The 17,643-nt window shown below is 45.5% G+C and overlaps 2 protein-coding genes across 3 annotated transcripts; both read left to right on the top strand.

Moving 5' to 3' along the window:
* Positions 2,629 to 4,878, top strand: LOC104789393. Its single transcript, XM_010515098.1, has one exon. The coding sequence runs from the start codon at positions 2,629 to 2,631 to the stop codon at positions 4,876 to 4,878; it is 2,250 nt and encodes a 749-aa protein (XP_010513400.1).
* On the top strand, positions 12,535 to 16,267 carry LOC104787221 (probable disease resistance protein RF45). Of its 2 annotated transcripts, XM_010512757.1 has the most exons (4): positions 12,535 to 12,633; positions 13,092 to 14,012; positions 14,110 to 14,244; positions 14,340 to 16,267. In XM_010512757.1, the coding sequence occupies exons 2-4, from the start codon at positions 13,100 to 13,102 to the stop codon at positions 16,082 to 16,084; spliced, it is 2,793 nt and encodes a 930-aa protein (XP_010511059.1). In that variant the 5' UTR covers positions 12,535 to 12,633; positions 13,092 to 13,099; the 3' UTR covers positions 16,085 to 16,267. The 2 variants fall into 2 exon arrangements, with proteins under 2 accessions (XP_010511059.1, XP_019101521.1); XM_019245976.1 differs by lacking the exon at positions 12,535 to 12,633 and having other exon boundaries at positions 13,067 to 14,012.

The following is a 17,643-nucleotide window of genomic DNA, read 5'->3' as shown; positions in this document are numbered from 1 at the left end:
GTTCGGCACCATGACAAAAGAGATCTACCAGATGATCTCCGAAACCAACCGCAGAGTTGATGCCGTTGTGACCCAAACAACCCCATCACAGATCTCTGCTGGACAATCGCTCAACGTAGATGGTCTCACTCGTCGTCTCGATTTTTCGGAAGCACAACCGGAGCGGAGGAATCCTCCCCCTCGGACCACGTCCAGTATCCGACCAACGAATCCGAACTCACGGATACACGAAAGCATGACCGTCCTAGTCACCCGCCACGCGAACTCCGGACCTTGCTACGAACTCGAAGAAATCAGGTCACAGATTAGTGGCATGAACACTCTCCTCCATCGAGCTATCAGCACCGCTCCGGAAATCGACAGGATCGTTGAGGTAACTCGGCAGTCGCCCTTCACTCAACGGATAGCACGAGCCGCCATACCACACGTCAAACTGAAGCTGCCGGTCTATCAGGGAGACAAAGATCCGGTCCAGTTCATGACATCCTTCATGGCGACCATGTCAAAAGCTCGATTCACCGAAGAACAAAGGGACGCCGGTTGCTGTCAACTGTTCGTGGATAGCCTTTCCGGCCCTGCCTTGGTGTGGTTCACGAGGCTCGAGCCGAACTCGATTGACAACTTTGACGACCTGTCCAAGGTTTTCCTCAAGAACTACCGAATCCTCATCGAACGAGGCGTGACAAGTTCAGACCTCTGGGAGATGGCCCAGGAACGAGGGGAACCTATCGCCAACTACTTGAACAGGTTCAAAGAAAAGCTGACAAAGGTCAACGTCCCGGAAGACGCAGCAATGGCGGCCTTCCGAAAAGGCTTAATCCCCGGATCGCCGTTACGAAAAGACCTTAACATCCGGGAACCCAAGGATCTCGATGATGCGCTACATCGGGCCTCCAGGTTCGCACTCGACGAGGAGGAAGAAGCCCGAATAGCCGCAAAAACTAATGACGAACAGCCGTCGCATCCCGCTAAGACTAAAAACCGGGTCGAACACCACGAACCCCGCAAGCACCACGAACCTCAGGATCGAAAAAAGGGCGTCATCCACGCAGTCTCCGAGGTGGACGGTCAGGACAAGCAGCCATCTGACCCGAAGGAACTCTACTGCGATTTTCACATGTACCCCGGTCACTCCACACAAGAGTGCGTCCATCTGAAGAACTATCTGTACGCAAAGTATCTTTCTGGCGAAGTCGAAGCTACTTATCAGCCAAAAAGCGCCCGTGGAGGCAGAGGTCGCCGAGGTGGATGGCGCGGAGGACGATCTAACCGAGGCCGTGGCGCAGGCGGCGGACGGGGTTACGATGGACCACCCAACGCAGCCCAGCAGCTAGCACCCGTGAATCACCAGGAGGAGGCGCCCCAAGCAGACGAACTGCCTGGCCCACCCAAACGACAGAGGGGACAAAACCCGGAGCGGGCTAATTCTCCTCCCCGTGGACGAATAACCATGATACTTGGTCCACCGGAGGACTGCGCGGATTCTGTTCGCGCACTCAAAAAGAGAGCACGGCAAGTTTGCGCCCTCCAAACCGCTCCGGGCGAGCCTCCGCTATGTGCGGACCCGATATCATTCACCTCAGAAGACGCCAAAGGAATCCAACACCCCCATTCAGACCCCTTGGTTATCGAAGTCTCGATGGGCGACTTCGACGTCGAACGAGTTTTGATCGACACTGGGAGCACAGTCAATGTACTCTGTTGGCAAACATTGGAAAAAATGGGCGTCACACCAGACCAACTGAAACCCGAAACTCGAACGCTGACGGGCTACGACGGGGTCGCCAAAATGTCGATGGGCGACGTGAAGCTACAAGTACGAGCTGGCGGAGTGACCCGGAAAACTAAGTTCGCAGTCGTTGATGCACCACCAATCTACAACGCTATTCTGGGGGTACCTTGGATATATGCGATGCAGGCCGTACCGTCGACCTATCACCTCTGCCTCAAATTCCCAACTCCTACAGGAATTTGCACACTTTACGGCGACCAGAGGGTGGCCAGAGTCTGCTCTGTTATCGAAAAGAAGCAGAGGAAGACGGAGACCGCATAGCAATTACAGAGCGGGGACCATCTGACCGGTCCCCGAAAGCCGGAGCGGGATCGCCTCAAGTGTCCGGAGTGCAAGATCCTACAGGCGAATATTGACCCCTCCGACCCATCGCGAACTGTCGGCATCGGGGCCGAACTCGACGAAAGCATAAAGGCCAAGCTGATCGCTTTCCTGCAATCTCGGGCTTCCACATTCGCTTGGTCAACAAAGGACATGGTCGGGATAAGCCCCGAAGTCATGTGCCACAAGCTAAATATCGACCCCACGTTCAAGCCGATCAGACAGAAGCGCAGGCGCCTAGGCCCGGATCGAGCCAAGGCGGTCCAGGACGAAGTGGAACGACTACTCAAGGCGGATCAAATCATGGAAGTCCAGTATCCTGATTGGTTGGCTAACCCGGTCGTAGTCAAAAAGAAAAACGGCAAGTGGAGAGTTTGCGTGGATTTCACCGATCTCAACAAAGCTTGCCCTAAGGACAGCTTTCCTCTGCCGCACATAGATCGTCTCGTCGAAGCCACGGCTGGAAACCAGCTGCTTTCGTTTATGGATGCTTTCTCAGGCTACACCAGATCGCCATGAGCTCAGCTGACCGCGAGAAAGCGGCATTCATCATAGATAGGGGGACCTACTGTTACAAAGTGATGCCGTTCGGATTGAAAAACGCCGGAGCAACCTACCAGCGCTTGGTAAACATGATGTTCGCGGATCTGCTCGGCAAAACCATGGAAGTCTATATAGACGACATGCTGGTCAAGTCTCTGATCGCAGAACAGCACGTCCAACATCTGGCAGAGTGTTTCGACATCTTGGATCAATTCCAGATGAAACTAAACCCGACGAAGTGCACCTTTCGAGTAACTTCCGGGGAATTCTTGGGGTACATCGTCACTGAACGGGGAATAGAGGCAAATCCCAAGCAGATCGAAGCCATACTAGGGCTCCCGTCGCCGACCAACAAGCGAGAAGTACAACGCTTGACTGGCCGGATCGCTGCTCTGAACCGTTTCATCGCGCGCTCAACGGATAAGTGCCTCCCCTTTTACCAACTTCTTCGCGGGAATAAGGATTTCCATTGGGACGAGGAATGCGAGATCGCCTTTCGTCAGTTGAAGGAATATTTGACCTGTCACCCAGTATTGGTCAAACCGGAGGACGGCGAAACATTGTATCTCTATGTCTCGGTGTCCAGCTCGGCCGTTAGCGGGGTGCTAGTCCGAGACGATCGCGGGGACCAGAAACCCATTTTCTACACAAGCAAAGCACTAAACGACGCGGAGTCGCGATACCCCACGCTGGAAAAATTGGCCCTTGCAGTGATCGTCGCAGCACGGAAACTACGACCCTATTTTCAGTCGCACTCTATCGTCGTGTTTACCGATCAACCACTCCGAACCATCCTTCATAGCCCCCTCCAATCCGGACGCATGGCAAAATGGGCAGTCGAACTTAGCGAGTACGACATCGAATACCGTTCTCGCCCAAGCCTGAAGTCACAAGTTCTGGCTGACTTCATCACCGAATTGTCTCCCGAGCTTGACGATCCCACTTCCACGGTGGAGCAATGGACAATGTTCGTCGACGGATCGTCAACAAATCAAGGATCCGGGGTCGGGATCATACTTCGATCTCCCACCGGAGAAATTCTCGAGCAAGCGTTAAAGCTCAATTTCAAAGCGTCGAACAACGAAACTGAGTACGAGGCCGTTCTCGCAGGACTCCGGCTAGCCCAGGGACTTGGAGTTAAACACCTGCAGGTCTTCTGTGACTCCCAACTCGTAGTCAGCCAGTACAGCGGAGAATTCGACGCTAAAAACAAGCGAATGGGAGCATATCGACAGTTGGTCCGTGCATTATCCGGCGAGTTTACGTCGTTCTCCCTGACGAAGGTCCCACGGAACGAGAACGCATCAGCCGACGCACTCGCAGCTCTGGCAAACCGCTCCGACCCCGAGTTACGGCGTACCATTCCCATCGAATGCATCGAGGCTCCCAGCGTTGACCCGGACAGCCAGATCGCCCTCATCAATGACGACCCAATCCCGATGGAAGTCGACGAGCCAATAGAAGATATGGCAGACGTCGTCGAACCCCCCGAAGATTGGCAAACTGAGATCAAGCTTTACATCTCCGATGGCACCGTCCCGGCAGATCGATGGGCAGCTCGACGACTAAAGGCTCGGAGTGCCAGGTACATCCTGTTGGATGGGGAGCTATTTCGCCGGAGTGCTTCGGGAGTGTTCCTTACCTGTGTTACTCGGGACGAGGCCGAACGCATCATGATGGAAGTGCATGAAGGCGAAGGTGGCAACCATTCCGGCGGACGCGCACTTGCTCTCAAAATCAAAAAGGACGGACACTATTGGCCCACCATGATGGCCGATTGCGAGACTTTTGCGGCCAAATGCGAAGCTTGTCAGCGCCATGGACCCATGCGGCACGTCCCGCCCGAACTATTAAACACCGTCACTGCTCCGTATCCCTTTATGCGCTGGGCCATGGATGCCATAGGACCTTTGCCGGCATCCAAATCCAAGAAATATGTTCTGGTTCTGACCGATTACTTCACCAAGTGGGTGGAAGCAGAATCTTTCACAAGGATCCAATCCTTAGACGTGACCAATTTCATATGGAAAAACATCATATGTCGCCACGGACTCCCATATGAGATCGTCACCGACAACGGTACCCAATTCACTTCGATGATCACCAGACGCTTCTTGACAAAATGGCAAATCCGTCTCAGCACTTCGACTCCTCGATACCCGCAAGACAACGGTCAAGCTGAAGCCACGAATAAATCGATTGTTGATGGGCTCAAGAAATGACTCGGTCGAAGGAAAGGAGCATGGGCAGATCACCTGGATGGTGTGCTGTGGTCATACCGCACAACCCCGCGGCGGAGCACGGGACAATCCCCTTTCTCCCTCGCATATGGTCTTGAAGCACTCGCCCCAGCTGAAGCAGGGGTCCCGACACTTCGTCGCACTATGATGATCGATAATCCTAAACTTAACGATGAGATGCTGGTCGACCACAACGATCTCGCCGAAGAGTTACGCGACAAAGCTCTAGTTCGGATGCAACACTACCAAGACACGGCGGCTCGATATTACAATAAGACTGTTCGTCAGCGGCGCTTCAACGAAGGTGATCTGGTTCTGCGGGAAGTCTTCGAGAACACCAAGGAAGTAAACGCCGGCAAACTCGGCGCTCGATGGGAAGGTCCATATCTCGTATCTAGAGCAGTTCGCCCGGGAGTTTACGAACTCATAACCATGGCTGGGGAATGTATCAAAAACTCGTGGAACGCGGCCCACTTGAAACGCTACTACAGCTAAGTCGTTGTCACGACTCTACTTAGGAGTTTTCGGGAATCCGAACTCTATTTATCTTTCCTTTGTAATATGAACTACGGTTGGCTTGATCCCCAATTCGGGGTACGTAGGCAATTCCTTATCTTTTAAAGACCAAGCGAATGCAGCTAATATATTAATAAAGTTTTTTCCGGTTTAAAAACTTCCTCTTACTCAACTCGGCGACAAGCCGGCGTGCAAAACAAAATATCCAAAGGTTACTTGCATTTAAATTTCTTTTACACGGTTTGGATAATTCCAAACAAGTTAAAAGCTTCAATAACTAAGTCAAATTCCCATTACATGCTTTGGATGTTTCGACTAATAATAAAAAAAAAAAAGAAAAGAGACGCAAAGGGAAAAGGTCCCTTCGACGACTCGGGATCCTAGATGAGAAAAGAAAAAGACCGCCCGAACTCAGAGTTCGGAAGGGTCGAGCTCCCACATTCAGCGTCTAGGTTGATCCTGCAGACGAAGTGGAGGCCGCGGACCCGATAGATCATCTGCCAATGGTTCCTCCACCGCTACCTTGTCCAGTTCGGCGCGCCAGAACTGACGCCTTCCCCTCAGGGCTTCCAATCTCTACCTTGGGACTTCGACACCTTTTGACGCCAAGTCTTCTAAGAAAGCACACGGGCCTTCAACCAAGTGCCTCTCGCGGAAAATCGGGCCGGCCGACTCCAGGAAGGTGGCATACCGCCTTAACCTTTCTACGGAAGCTCGGTAGGCCCAGATATCCACGTTGAACGGGTACGCAGTATCTTCGAGAGGCTGACAATCGGCCTCCAAGAGGACGGGCACCCCCATACCTTCCAGCAGTTCTAGGCACGCCGTTCGCGCGGCAAACAGCCCGGTCATACGCCACTTCTCCAAGTAGAAACCATTGGAGATTAGTTCGTTCAGGACCCAAATGGTCCCGTCCAAACGATAAAGCCGACAGATCTCGGCCAATCTTCGGCGTCTTGCCATAAGATGAGCCCCCAGCCTATAGCGGCGAGCTCGATATCTTCGAAGTTCCTGACACACAGGACTCCCTTCTGCACCCGTCATGTCAACGTACGGGACAGGAGCGCAAACTCAGAACATCTCCGCGCTCTCGTGGGCGGAGGAGCTCTCTGAAGCTTCAGTTCGTCTCGAACTGCTTGCCGAAGCGGCAAGCCTCTCCCGAGCTTGTCTTAGCCACGCTGATCGAGTAGTCACCATCTCTTTTCTCTCAGTGATTCTCGCAAATAATGGAAGTGGTTAGAATGATCTCCCCAACCCTCAATCCTATTTATACAGGATTATGGGAAGTAACCGCCGCTAAACCCACCAATCAAAGTGAAGCGTGATTTTCGCGTTTTCCCGAGAGGAATTCTCAAAGACCGCGCGACGCATTTAATGGGGGGTGTTCATTATTTCCAAAAAGAAAAGGGAAATTTTCCTAATTTCCAAAAAAAAAAAAAAAATTAATAATAAAAATTAAAAAAAAAATAAAAAAAATATATATATATACACTCATAGGTATACCTTAGCCCGAACGGGACTAAGCATCTATTAGCTCGTACAAAGTTCACCCCTCGTTGACTCCCTGGCCAGGTGATCAGCTCGCATAAAGACCCACTATTTTCAGGATAAGCCGAACCCAGAGTCGCCCCTGACCTTCCTACGTAGGGATAAGCCGGACCCAGAGTATTTATTCCGCACCCGCTTTTTGTTTTTGGGGTAAGCCGAACCCAGAGTATTTATTTCGCACCCAAACTTTAGTTCGGACGGAACGGTTAGCCGAACCCAGAGGATATTTTCGCAGTCCGGCATCCGAGCTAAAGCAAAGGAGATAAGCCGAGCCCAGTATCTCGCTCTCCGATTAAACACACTTTTTTAACACTTCGTCCCGAATTGATGTTTTCTACCATCAATTAATAAAAATTGTCTGTTGTAAGCCGGGAGACGTCTCGCCTCTGACACATTTTTCAGATAGTAAAACAATGATTAAAGCAAATCTCTTATTATAAAATTTTATTCCAAGCGAAATTCAAGCTCGTCCGTTACATTGCAGCTAGGTATTATTAAATGATTAAATAAAACATCTTAGTTCCGAACTGGTGCACCGTTCGCAGCGATCTCACGAATGCTCGACTTGAGTCATTTCGGCATTGGCCATAGCAATTGCAACCCAGTCTTTTCCCAATCCTCCGAACGAGTCTCCAACGCTCTGGCTTTTTGTTCAGACTCGTCAAGCAGATCCGTAGTCCTTTTCCTTTTCGCCTTGAGCAAAACAATTTCGGATTCCAGAGTCCTCAAGCGTCGATCGATTCTGCCTCTCTTCATATGAAAGTACTGAAGATCTTGAGTCAGTTCTTGGTGTGAACCCTCGATCTGCATACGCAAAATCAACCAACGGGTTAGTACGAGGAAGACAAGTTTCGATCGCTTACAAGGAAAGGAAAAAGGAAAAGAGGGTAACGGTTACCTGACGGAAAAAGGCGTCCGCCTCGGCAAGTTCGGCATCGGTTGCGCGCCGGTTAATGTAAAACGGTTTAACTTTGCCCGGAATGAAGTCGCCAATTAAGGCGGGATCCATGTGCACTGGCTTCCGATCTGATTCACTTCGGCATTCGTTGCAGTATGCAACAAGACATGGCGGCAAATCAGCTATCTTGCCAAACCCATTCTTAATCCAATCCTTTGGGTGAGATTCCAGCATCTCAAGTTTGAGTAGCAGATCTCGCTGTGCTTGTTCTGATGCGGCAAGACGATTGGAATATTCCGCATGGCGATCCTCCACCTCATGAAGAAAATCGATCAGCTCGCGTCTCTCTTCTGGTCTAACGCGGGACATCAACATCCAGGGCGCTCTGATGTTCGGGAAGTACGCCATCCCTCTTTCGATAGCTTCGGCATTCGAGAACGTTGGCACATCGTTGCCAACCAACGGGGACTCGACGCTGCTAATCGAGCTCGACATTGTCTTTGGTTGAAAAGCTTTCTTGGATGTTTAATCCGCAGGCAGCATTGGTTAGATTTATACACGTCTTGGGAGGTAAACTATTTAGGAAAATTGGGAACTTTCCATGCCGAATTGGAAAGTGTGCATCTTTCTCGAAATTGTCAATTTTCTTTTTCAACAAAAAGGAAACAATCTTGACAAATAAGTTCCAAAAGAAGAGTGGGCCGAACGAGTCGGCAATGTTCTACAAGGGTATTCAAACCCATACTTAAATAAAATCTGAAGCGAAAGCAAAACAAAGAAAAACATAATTTTAAACGTTCACGTCACCGGATAGATCTGCTTGAAAACTCCCGGCGTTTGAGCCGAAGGGATGCTCAACGGATTCTGGAACCGTCGTTTCATCGGTCGCTGGGGGAGGAAATCCATAACCGAGCTGGTCCGGGGACATGGTAAGGTCATTTTCATTCAGCTCAAGGACATCGATCGCAGTGACAGTCTTCTCGGCTTCGGCCTTTTTCTCGTCGATCTCCCTTATTCGCTCCTCAGGAATGACAGCCCCATTCTCAATCAGATATCGTACAGCTCCCTGTACTCCGGTGGCTTGGTTCAGCAGGTCTTCTAGAGGGCGAACTTTCGCCTGCTCAACTAGATAGGCCTTGACCTTGTCTAATCGGTTTTGCGCTTTCTTCGCTGTTCGCTCCACCTTATCCCAACGATCTTTCCGAAGTCTCTTAACTTCGAATTTGAGCTGAACTTTCAGCCCTTCGCATGCCTCTTGCAGGTCGGCTTTCTCTTCCTCCAGAGTAAGCGCTTGGGAGTTCAGTTCGTTAACCGTCAGATCAGTATTGGCAATGATGCCATCTTTTTCTGCAATAGGCGCCTCGAGTTCCTTAATCCTCTCATCCTTCGCCCTGCTAGCGGCTTGGATCTCTTTTGCGCACTCTGTCACCTTTTCGAGTTCGAGATCGGACCCCTTGCTGGTTTTGACCCGCCTATCGTATTTTTGAACCAGCGTATTCATCTTGGCGGCAGTCTGCGGATCCAACGAATATGCGTCAGTCTGAAGCGTAATTGGACAAATGAAACTTTAATAAGAGTTGATAGTAAGACGAACCATTAAGTGCGATTCAGCGACGTCAAGGAATGCTTGCTTGAATTCCAGTTCGTCAGCTGACGGAAGAATTCGGTTGGAAATCTTCAGAGCCCGGAAAAGTTCGCCTGAAGCCTCGCGATTGGTCACCAAGGGATAATTGCCGAAGTAATTATAGGCGAAGTGATTCGTCTTGTCATCTTTTCTTTCAAGGCGAAATCGATCGGCGGACTCCAGTCCGGCTTCATCGGCCGAACGTTTGCGGCTCGGTAACGGATGCGCATCGGTGGCTGGCTCGACATTGATTTGTTTGTCTTTGTTCGTTTTCCTCTTCCTCCTTCTAGATCCAGCTTCAAGCTGGGGAACGTCTTGTTCTTGGTTCGGTGGATCGGCGTTCTCTAACGCCAAAGGAAGGTTTTCTTCCTCTGCAACATTTGATGGCTCGATATCTTCTCCGGGAGCCTGAGTAGGGTCGGTGACGGTCTGATCTGGGGTAGGATCTACTTCGGTTAAACCCTGGGATGGACCGATCTCGGCCTCAATGGCAGCTTGAGTTTCTCGGCGAACGATCTGAACATCTTTTGATTCCATGACACGGCATCCGGCAGGTCGTCCTAGCGAACTGGCGAAACTTGGAAAATTCGTTCTAGCTTTGCCCATTGCTGTTTCGACACGGATACGGGTAATAAAGTCCCACCGACGATTGTTCCCGGTTAACAAAGCGTCTCTAACAAGAATATAGTTCGGAGCTAGGCGCGTTGCACAGAACGGACGATCTGGAAGCAGAGACACGAAAAAGTTAAAACTGGTCAGCAGTGCCGAAGTCAATTGAAATAATAGAAATGTAAATCTACCAGGATTTTCATTCCACACTCTCCGGTAAAAACCCAACGGGTTAACAAATGAATACTGGTCGACGCGGACGAAGAAGTATTGATTCATATACTTCTTGAATTTATTCACTCGTTTGCCGACGAGGAAATTATGAGCCGGTCTCATGTTCACTTCCCAGCGATTCGGACTCTTCGAGAGCTTGAAATTTGATAGCTGTTCGAAAGCTTGAACTTTAAGCTCGACTCCGACTTCGGCTGCCACGGTCAAGGCAGCCATGAAGTTACAAATAGCTCCGGGTACGAACTGCGAGATCGCTATCATCCGTCTTTGAGCATAAATTGAAATCAACTCCGGGATTGGGAATAGGAGGCGACACTCGGTAAAGTAACCCTCATACAAGCATACATACCCTTCTGGGGGGCTCCAGGGGCGTTGGTCGTCTCGAGGAATCAGAATTGTGACGTTGCTATTGAACAAGCCACACGAATTTAGCATTTCGTTCACAGTTGTGGTCGAACTCACACTCTTTTCGCCTCCAATCCGTCCTGCGTGGTCAAACAAAGGGTCGATATCCTCGATCGAAAATCCTAAAGGTACGAACCGATCTTCTTCCTCGTGACGAACTGATGACGGCAAGGTTGGGCCCACCTGCGAAGAAGAGGCTCCTGCTGTACAGCGGACCAAATTTCGCGGGACTTCGGAGGCCGATCTACTTGATTCCCCGATCTGCGCGGAGCGATCAGGGTTGAGCGTTCTTTGTCGGGAAGTACGACGAATTAATTGTTCGCTTTCTGGCGAAGAGGCAGGTTCCGAGGTGCTCGCCATATCTTGAGTTCGGAGAGTGTGGAAGAAAAATAACGAAATAAAACGGAAGAGAGATCGGAGCAGATTACCTGTTGCTGTTGGCGAAAAATAAGAAATGAGGAGAGTAGAAGCGTATTTATAGAGCCGAATGGGCGGCAACCCTACGAAAAAGTAATGATGACCTACGCGACTCTTCGAATTCCGAGCTAGCGGATGTGACGGAAACGACACGTGTCGCCTGGACAGAATGCGGTGAGATGATTCGGGGATCTGAATAAAATCAATTAAAACTTTATGGATTAGATCGGATATTTTCTTTCCATAGTTCAAAATATTCGAATTAAATCTCGAATATACTGAACGGGGGGGGACTAATTGTTGGTGCGGGATTTAGCACCCCCATCATACCGAGCTAAACCAGAAATGTTAATTGATTATCTAACCGGGAATCCGGTTAAGGGATCGATTAGGTTTTCGGGAATCAGTTCGGATAAAGAATAGTCTTGGAGAAGAAGGAACCGACATCCACTTCGGTGCGGCGGCCGACTCAAGCAATAGGGCAGTTTTCCATATTTCACTTCGTCTGTTAAGGAAAGTTAATATATTATGAGATCTCTGAACATGTATAAATAAGGGAGACTTCTCCATTGTAAATCATTCAGAATCTAATACAATAACCGAGTTCTCTTTTTGCTCTTTACAACAAACCCTAGTTCTTTCGAGCTCTTCTTCTTTACTCCTAATTTCAAGGCTTAGATCTATTTTCTAGAGAGATAGCTCTATTGAATTTGTTCCCCTCCATAAACAAATTCATTGTGGAAACCTAGTTTCTACAGAAATCATGTTCCAACAAACGTAGTGGACGACTCCACTTAAAGAGTTTTTTTTTTTAATGATAGTCGTTCTGTGCAGGACCATTGGCTTTTGGTTTAATCATTTTAAGATTGCTTTTGTAAAGCTTGCCATTAGACAATTTCCGTGAAGTTAAGGTTTCTATCAAGATAAACTTAAAAATTTTGGTAGATTGAAAATACTTGTCGTTTTCAGAAAATCCAACACAATTGTGACTATATGAAAATATTCCCAACTACAGCATAAATATTATAATTTGGTTTCGCATTAGTTGGATCACGATGACTCCAAAAGTACTAAAGTTGTTGTTTTACGAGCAGAGCCGGCCAAAGTACAAGCAAGCCAAGCTGGTGCTTGCGGCCGACATTACAATAAGTATTTAATCGGCCTCTTTTTCATCAAAAATTCATTAGTTCTGCTGGAAACCTATATCTACCTAAGGCTTGAGGTCACAAGTTCAACTTACAGAAGATACATTTTTAACTTTATTTTTTTTTGGCTTGTAGCTACCAACAACTCAGCGCCGGCTCTGTTTAGGAGCCTTCCGAGTAGGTGTCGTAACATAAATTTATTTTAATAAGAAAATTACGATGACTCCAAAAGTCTGAAGCAGAGACTTTGTTACTTAGGTCTGAAGAGTTAAAAACTCATAGCATCTCTCTTCTTTCTAAACATCGGCGAGAGGAGAGTTCTTGACACCATCAATATCTAAAAGGTTGGTTTCATTTTTAAATTTTTTTTTAATTCTTAGCAAATTTTGATTTATTTGTTTACGCCTTTACGGTGAACAATATCTCTAATTTTTTTCTTCTCAAGCTCTTGATCAGTATTGACTAATATATAAGATTTCGCTACATATCATGGATCGTTGCTACTTTTTGTCTCTCGGCTATATAAATCTACAATAATAAAACTGTGAACGACAATTTAGATTTAGTCGCTTTTTTTTTTTTTATAACATTTACTATAATTTTTATATTGTATAATGCGAATTCCATCACTTAAAAACATTTTCATACATATGTAATGCCTGAGTAACAATAAACCCATATTCTAATCAAAAATGAAAGTCCAATATTGCTTTGTTTTACCACTTTCGAATTTTTGGCGATTGTGCATGTTCAATTGTTCATCACTTATACGTAGCTTGATTCTTTCATACTGCTTAAGCAGAAACTATTATGGCTGGGGAACTTACTTCGTTTGGTATACAAAAGCTTTGGGGTCTACTGAGTCAAGAATGCGAGCTATTTCGGGGAGTCGAGGATCAAGTTACTGGACTAAAATGTGATATAAACTGGCTGAGCTCTTTTTTAAAGGATGCAGATACAAAGAAACATACAAGTGCGGTGGTGAAAACCTGTGTTGAAGAGATCAAGGAAATTATTTTTGATGGAGAGGATACTATAGAAACCTTTCTTCTTAAGCAAAACCTTGGAAGATCAACTGGAATCAAGATGCGTATCAAAAGACTTGCTTGCATTATTCCAGATCGCAGGGAAAATTCATTAGATGTTGCAGGCATACGTAAGAGGATCTCCGAAGTTACCCGAAAAATGAAGAGTTTTGGAGTAGTACAACAAATTATCACTGATGACGGGTATATGCAAATGCAACCTCTATATATTAGACAAAAGGAGATGCGAAAGACATTTCCTAAAGACAACGAGAGTGGCTTCATGGCAATGGAGGAAAATGTTAAAACATTGGTTGGACATTTAGTGGAGGAAGATAACGTTCAAGTGGTTTCCATAACTGGAATGGGTGGTCTTGGTAAAACTACCCTTGCTAGACAAGTTTTTAATCATGAGGATGTACAACGTCATTTTGATGGGCTCGCATGGGTGTGTGTTTCGCAAGATTTTACTCGGAAGAATGTATGGCAAAAGATTTTGGAGGATCTCAAGCCCAAAGAAGAAGAAAATATAATATTGGAGATGACAGAACAAAAGAAAATCTTGGAGATGACTGAATCCACACTCCAAAGTGAACTATATCGACTGTTGGAAACGTCTAAGTCATTAATTGTCCTTGACGACGTATGGAAGAGAGAAGATTGGGAAGTAATCAAACCGATATTTCCACCGACAAAAGGTGACCCCTTGTGGTACACACACACACACACACTAGCTAGTGGTCACTCACAATAAGCTAGCTAACTCTTTGTGTTTTGGTTTTTGGTTTTTGGTAGGTTGGAAACTGTTGGTTACTTCTCGAAATGAGAGTATCGTTGGGCCTAGAAATACAACATATAGCAACTTAAAACCAAAATTTCTAACCACTGAAGACAGTTGGACACTTTTCCAAAGGATAGTATTTGCATCAGGCAAGTATTCAATTTTCTGCATTTTTCTCTATATTGGTTTTGTACATAGCCTACTTGTAAAATAATTTAACCAATGATACGATGATGTTGTGTAGAAATTAAGATTGATGAGGAAATGGAAGAGTTGGGTAAGCAAATGATCAAATGTTGTGGAGGGCTACCATTGGCAATCAAAGTGCTAGGAGGTATGTTAGCTGAAAAATACACACTGCATGATTGGAGAAGGTTATCTGAGAATATTGGATCTCATCTCGTGGGAGGAAGAACTGATTTTAACGACGACAACAACAATTCATGTAACTATGTATTGTCTCTGAGTTTTGAAGAGTTGCCTAGTTATTTGAAGCATTGTTTCCTCTACCTAGCCCATTTTCCAGAAGATCATGAGATAAACGTAGAGAAAATGTATTATTATTGGGCTGCAGAAGGAATATTCGAACCTAGGCATTATGATGGAGAGATCATTCGAGATGTTGGAGATGTCTACATTGACGAGCTGGTGAGGAGAAACATGGTCATTTCCGAAAGAGATGTTACAACTTTGAGGTTTGAAACTTGTCATTTGCATGACATGATGAGAGAAATATGTTTGTTGAAAAGCAAAGAAGAGAACTTCCTGCAAATCACTAGTAGCCGCCCTTCAACTGCAAGCTTTAATCAATCTACTGTCACGTCTCGCAGATTTGTCTCACATAATCCTACAACTTTACATGTTGAGAGAGACATAAACAATTCAAAACTTCGATCTCTAATGGTTGTTCAGGTGAATAAATCATGGGGAGCAAGATGGAAGCTGTCAGGTTCAAGTTACACAAGGTTAGAACTTCTGAGGGTGTTAGATCTCTCTGATGCTGAATTTAGAGGAAGGAAGTTAGCTTCTGGAATAGGGAAGCTCATACACTTAAGATACTTGAGCTTAAAGGATGCTAAGGTATCTCATTTACCTTATTCACTAGGTAATTTGAAGTTGTTGATCTACCTAGATTTAGACATTCGGGTCACAGGATCCAAATTTGTGCCTAATGTCTTAATGGGGATGCAAGAATTGAGATACCTTGTGTTACCAGATTATATGGGGTGGAGGACTAAGTTGGAACTGAGTAATCTCGTAAAGTTGGAGAGTATGAAAAATTTCTCAACTATGAATAGCAGCTTAGAGGATCTTTGTGGTATGATCAGGCTAAGGACTCTCACCATCAAACTATTTGACGAGACGAGTATGGAAACTCTATCTGCATCAATAGGTGGAATGAGACACTTGGAAACTCTTAATATTATACAGTTTTGGAGGAGGATGAAAGAAGAAATAAAATTGGATTTTGTTCATGTAAAGAAGATGAGTTTGCGTCTACGTATGCCAAAACTTCCTAAAGAGGAACACTTCCCTTCTCGGCTTACGGTCTTAAAGCTATGTTTATGTCGTTTGAAGAAGGATCCAATGCCAATTCTAGAGAATTTGCTTCAGTTGAAAGTGGTTTGGTTAGATTTTAAATCTTTCAGTGGGAGGAGAATGGTTTGCTCAGACAGTGGATTTCCTCAATTGCAGGAGCTCACAATATGGGGACTAAACAATTGGGAAGAGTGGATAGTAGAAGAAGGCTCCATGCCCTTTCTTCATTCTCTGCGTATTTCGAGATGTCAAAAGTTAAAGGAGCTTCCTGATGGGATGAGATTCATCACTTCTTTAAAGAACTTGAGTATGGATGAGAAATGGAAGAAGAGACTGTCGGAAGAAGGAAAAGATTATTACAAAGTCCAACACGTTCCTTCTATTAAATTCATAAGAAACGATAGATTTAAAGGAGCTTCCCGATGGGATCTAATTTCATCTATTATTTAAAGGGGCACTGAGTATAGATGAGAAAATGATTCTAAAAATGTACCTACATAGTTCAAATATTGTTGTCTTGATGTCTTTTAGTTGTATAAACTTGCACGATCATATTATTGTATATAAGTTGAAAGTATCGTGACAGAAGAACACCTATACTTTGTGCTTAAATATCAGCATTTGCTTCTTCTTTTTTTTTATGTTTATTGGCTTCACTCATGTGGATTAGTTCATCTGCGTCTAGAGATTAAAATGATTAACTGCCACAACTTAGAAACACACGTGCATAATTGCAAAATGACGTTTTCATTTAAACTTGACGCATGATGATACCATAACTAAGAAATAGTCATGCATATTTGAAAGTACCATTTCATGGAAGCAAGACTGTCTAGCAAGGAAAGGAAAAAATATTTGCGACAACCAAAAAGACCTATAAAACCAGACTCATCTTAAGCTTTGTCTTCAGTCTCCGTGATAAACTTGGTTGCGGGAACAGACTTAGACACAAGGAAATCAGTGTATTCTTGGTACGGCGATTTCGAGAATCTGGTCTTGTTATGAACCAACCATTTGCTTGAGAATTAAGAAATGATTAAAAGCTTAGCTCCCTCTTAACCCTAATTCTTTCTTAGAGATTAAGGTTAATTCTTGGGGCTTCCCGTCTCATTAATCAATAAAGACAATTATATAGGCCTTGATACAACTTAATCAAAACCCTAGTAGAATATAGTAAATACTTTAACGTAGAATGGAAATTATAAAAACCAAATTCATAAACTAAAGCACCAAAACTATTTAAATAAAATGTCCTAACCGGTGGCCTAATCAACCTAACCATAGTCTTGTATCAGGTCTCTTTCCATAACTCTGGTGTAAGGAACCCATATGTCTTCTGAAGACAATAGCCTGCATCGTAACACCAACAACATCAAATCCACAAATTAATCAATCAATCACATATAATGATGCAACAATGTCTCTCAAATTAAACAACTGAGTTGATAACCACAACCATCTACAAATTGCAATTGGCTACACTTCAAACTACAAAAAAAATTACACAACAGTTACTGAGACGATGTGAATGTCATTATAACATGATCATCTCATGACACAATAAGCAAATGTGAAACAAATCAGACTTAGCAGCTAAACCTAAACAGATGCATCGATCAAATTAGCTATAAAAGGAGGAATGAAAATCAAACCTTGACAAAGTTTTCAAGGGTTTTGGTAGATCCTCTGGAAGAAGTAAAGACATCATCAATACCAGCAAACTGAAGAACCTTCTTAGGAACACGAGCAACAACAATACCAACACCTCTAGGAGCTGAAACAATCCTCACTGTAACAGAACCACATTTCCAAGTAACCTTACAAGGCACAGAACCATATATGTATGTTTTTTCTACACGGTAATACATATATTTCTTGAGCTATAAAAATATTGGAGCTAAATTTTGACTATAATCATTCGTTTACGAAGGTTCAGTTGCGCGGGAAATGCCTTCGTTAAGGCTCTGGAAGGGCTTCGGGATATGAACATTGGTGATTTTTGTTCTCTT

The sequence above is a fragment of the Camelina sativa genome, chromosome 5 (genome assembly GCF_000633955.1).
Source record: "Camelina sativa cultivar DH55 chromosome 5, Cs, whole genome shotgun sequence".
Lineage (NCBI taxonomy): Eukaryota > Viridiplantae > Streptophyta > Magnoliopsida > Brassicales > Brassicaceae > Camelina > Camelina sativa.
Note: the sequence above shows the minus strand (reverse complement) of the source record. Positions and strands in the feature narration are given on the sequence as shown.

What these genes read in the sequence shown, in the direction of transcription:
- LOC104789393 (XM_010515098.1), top strand. Translation starts at nt 2,629, where the DNA reads ATGAGCTCAGCTGACCGCGAGAAAGCGGCATTCATCATAGATAGGGGG.
- LOC104787221 (XM_010512757.1), top strand. Translation starts at nt 13,100, where the DNA reads ATGGCTGGGGAACTTACTTCGTTTGGTATACAAAAGCTTTGGGGTCTA. An exon ending in GATATTTCCACCGACAAAAG is followed by an intron (nt 14,013 to 14,109) that starts GTGACCCCTTGT and finishes GGTTTTTGGTAG; the next exon opens with GTTGGAAACTGTTGGTTACT. An exon ending in AAGGATAGTATTTGCATCAG is followed by an intron (nt 14,245 to 14,339) that starts GCAAGTATTCAA and finishes GATGTTGTGTAG; the next exon opens with AAATTAAGATTGATGAGGAA.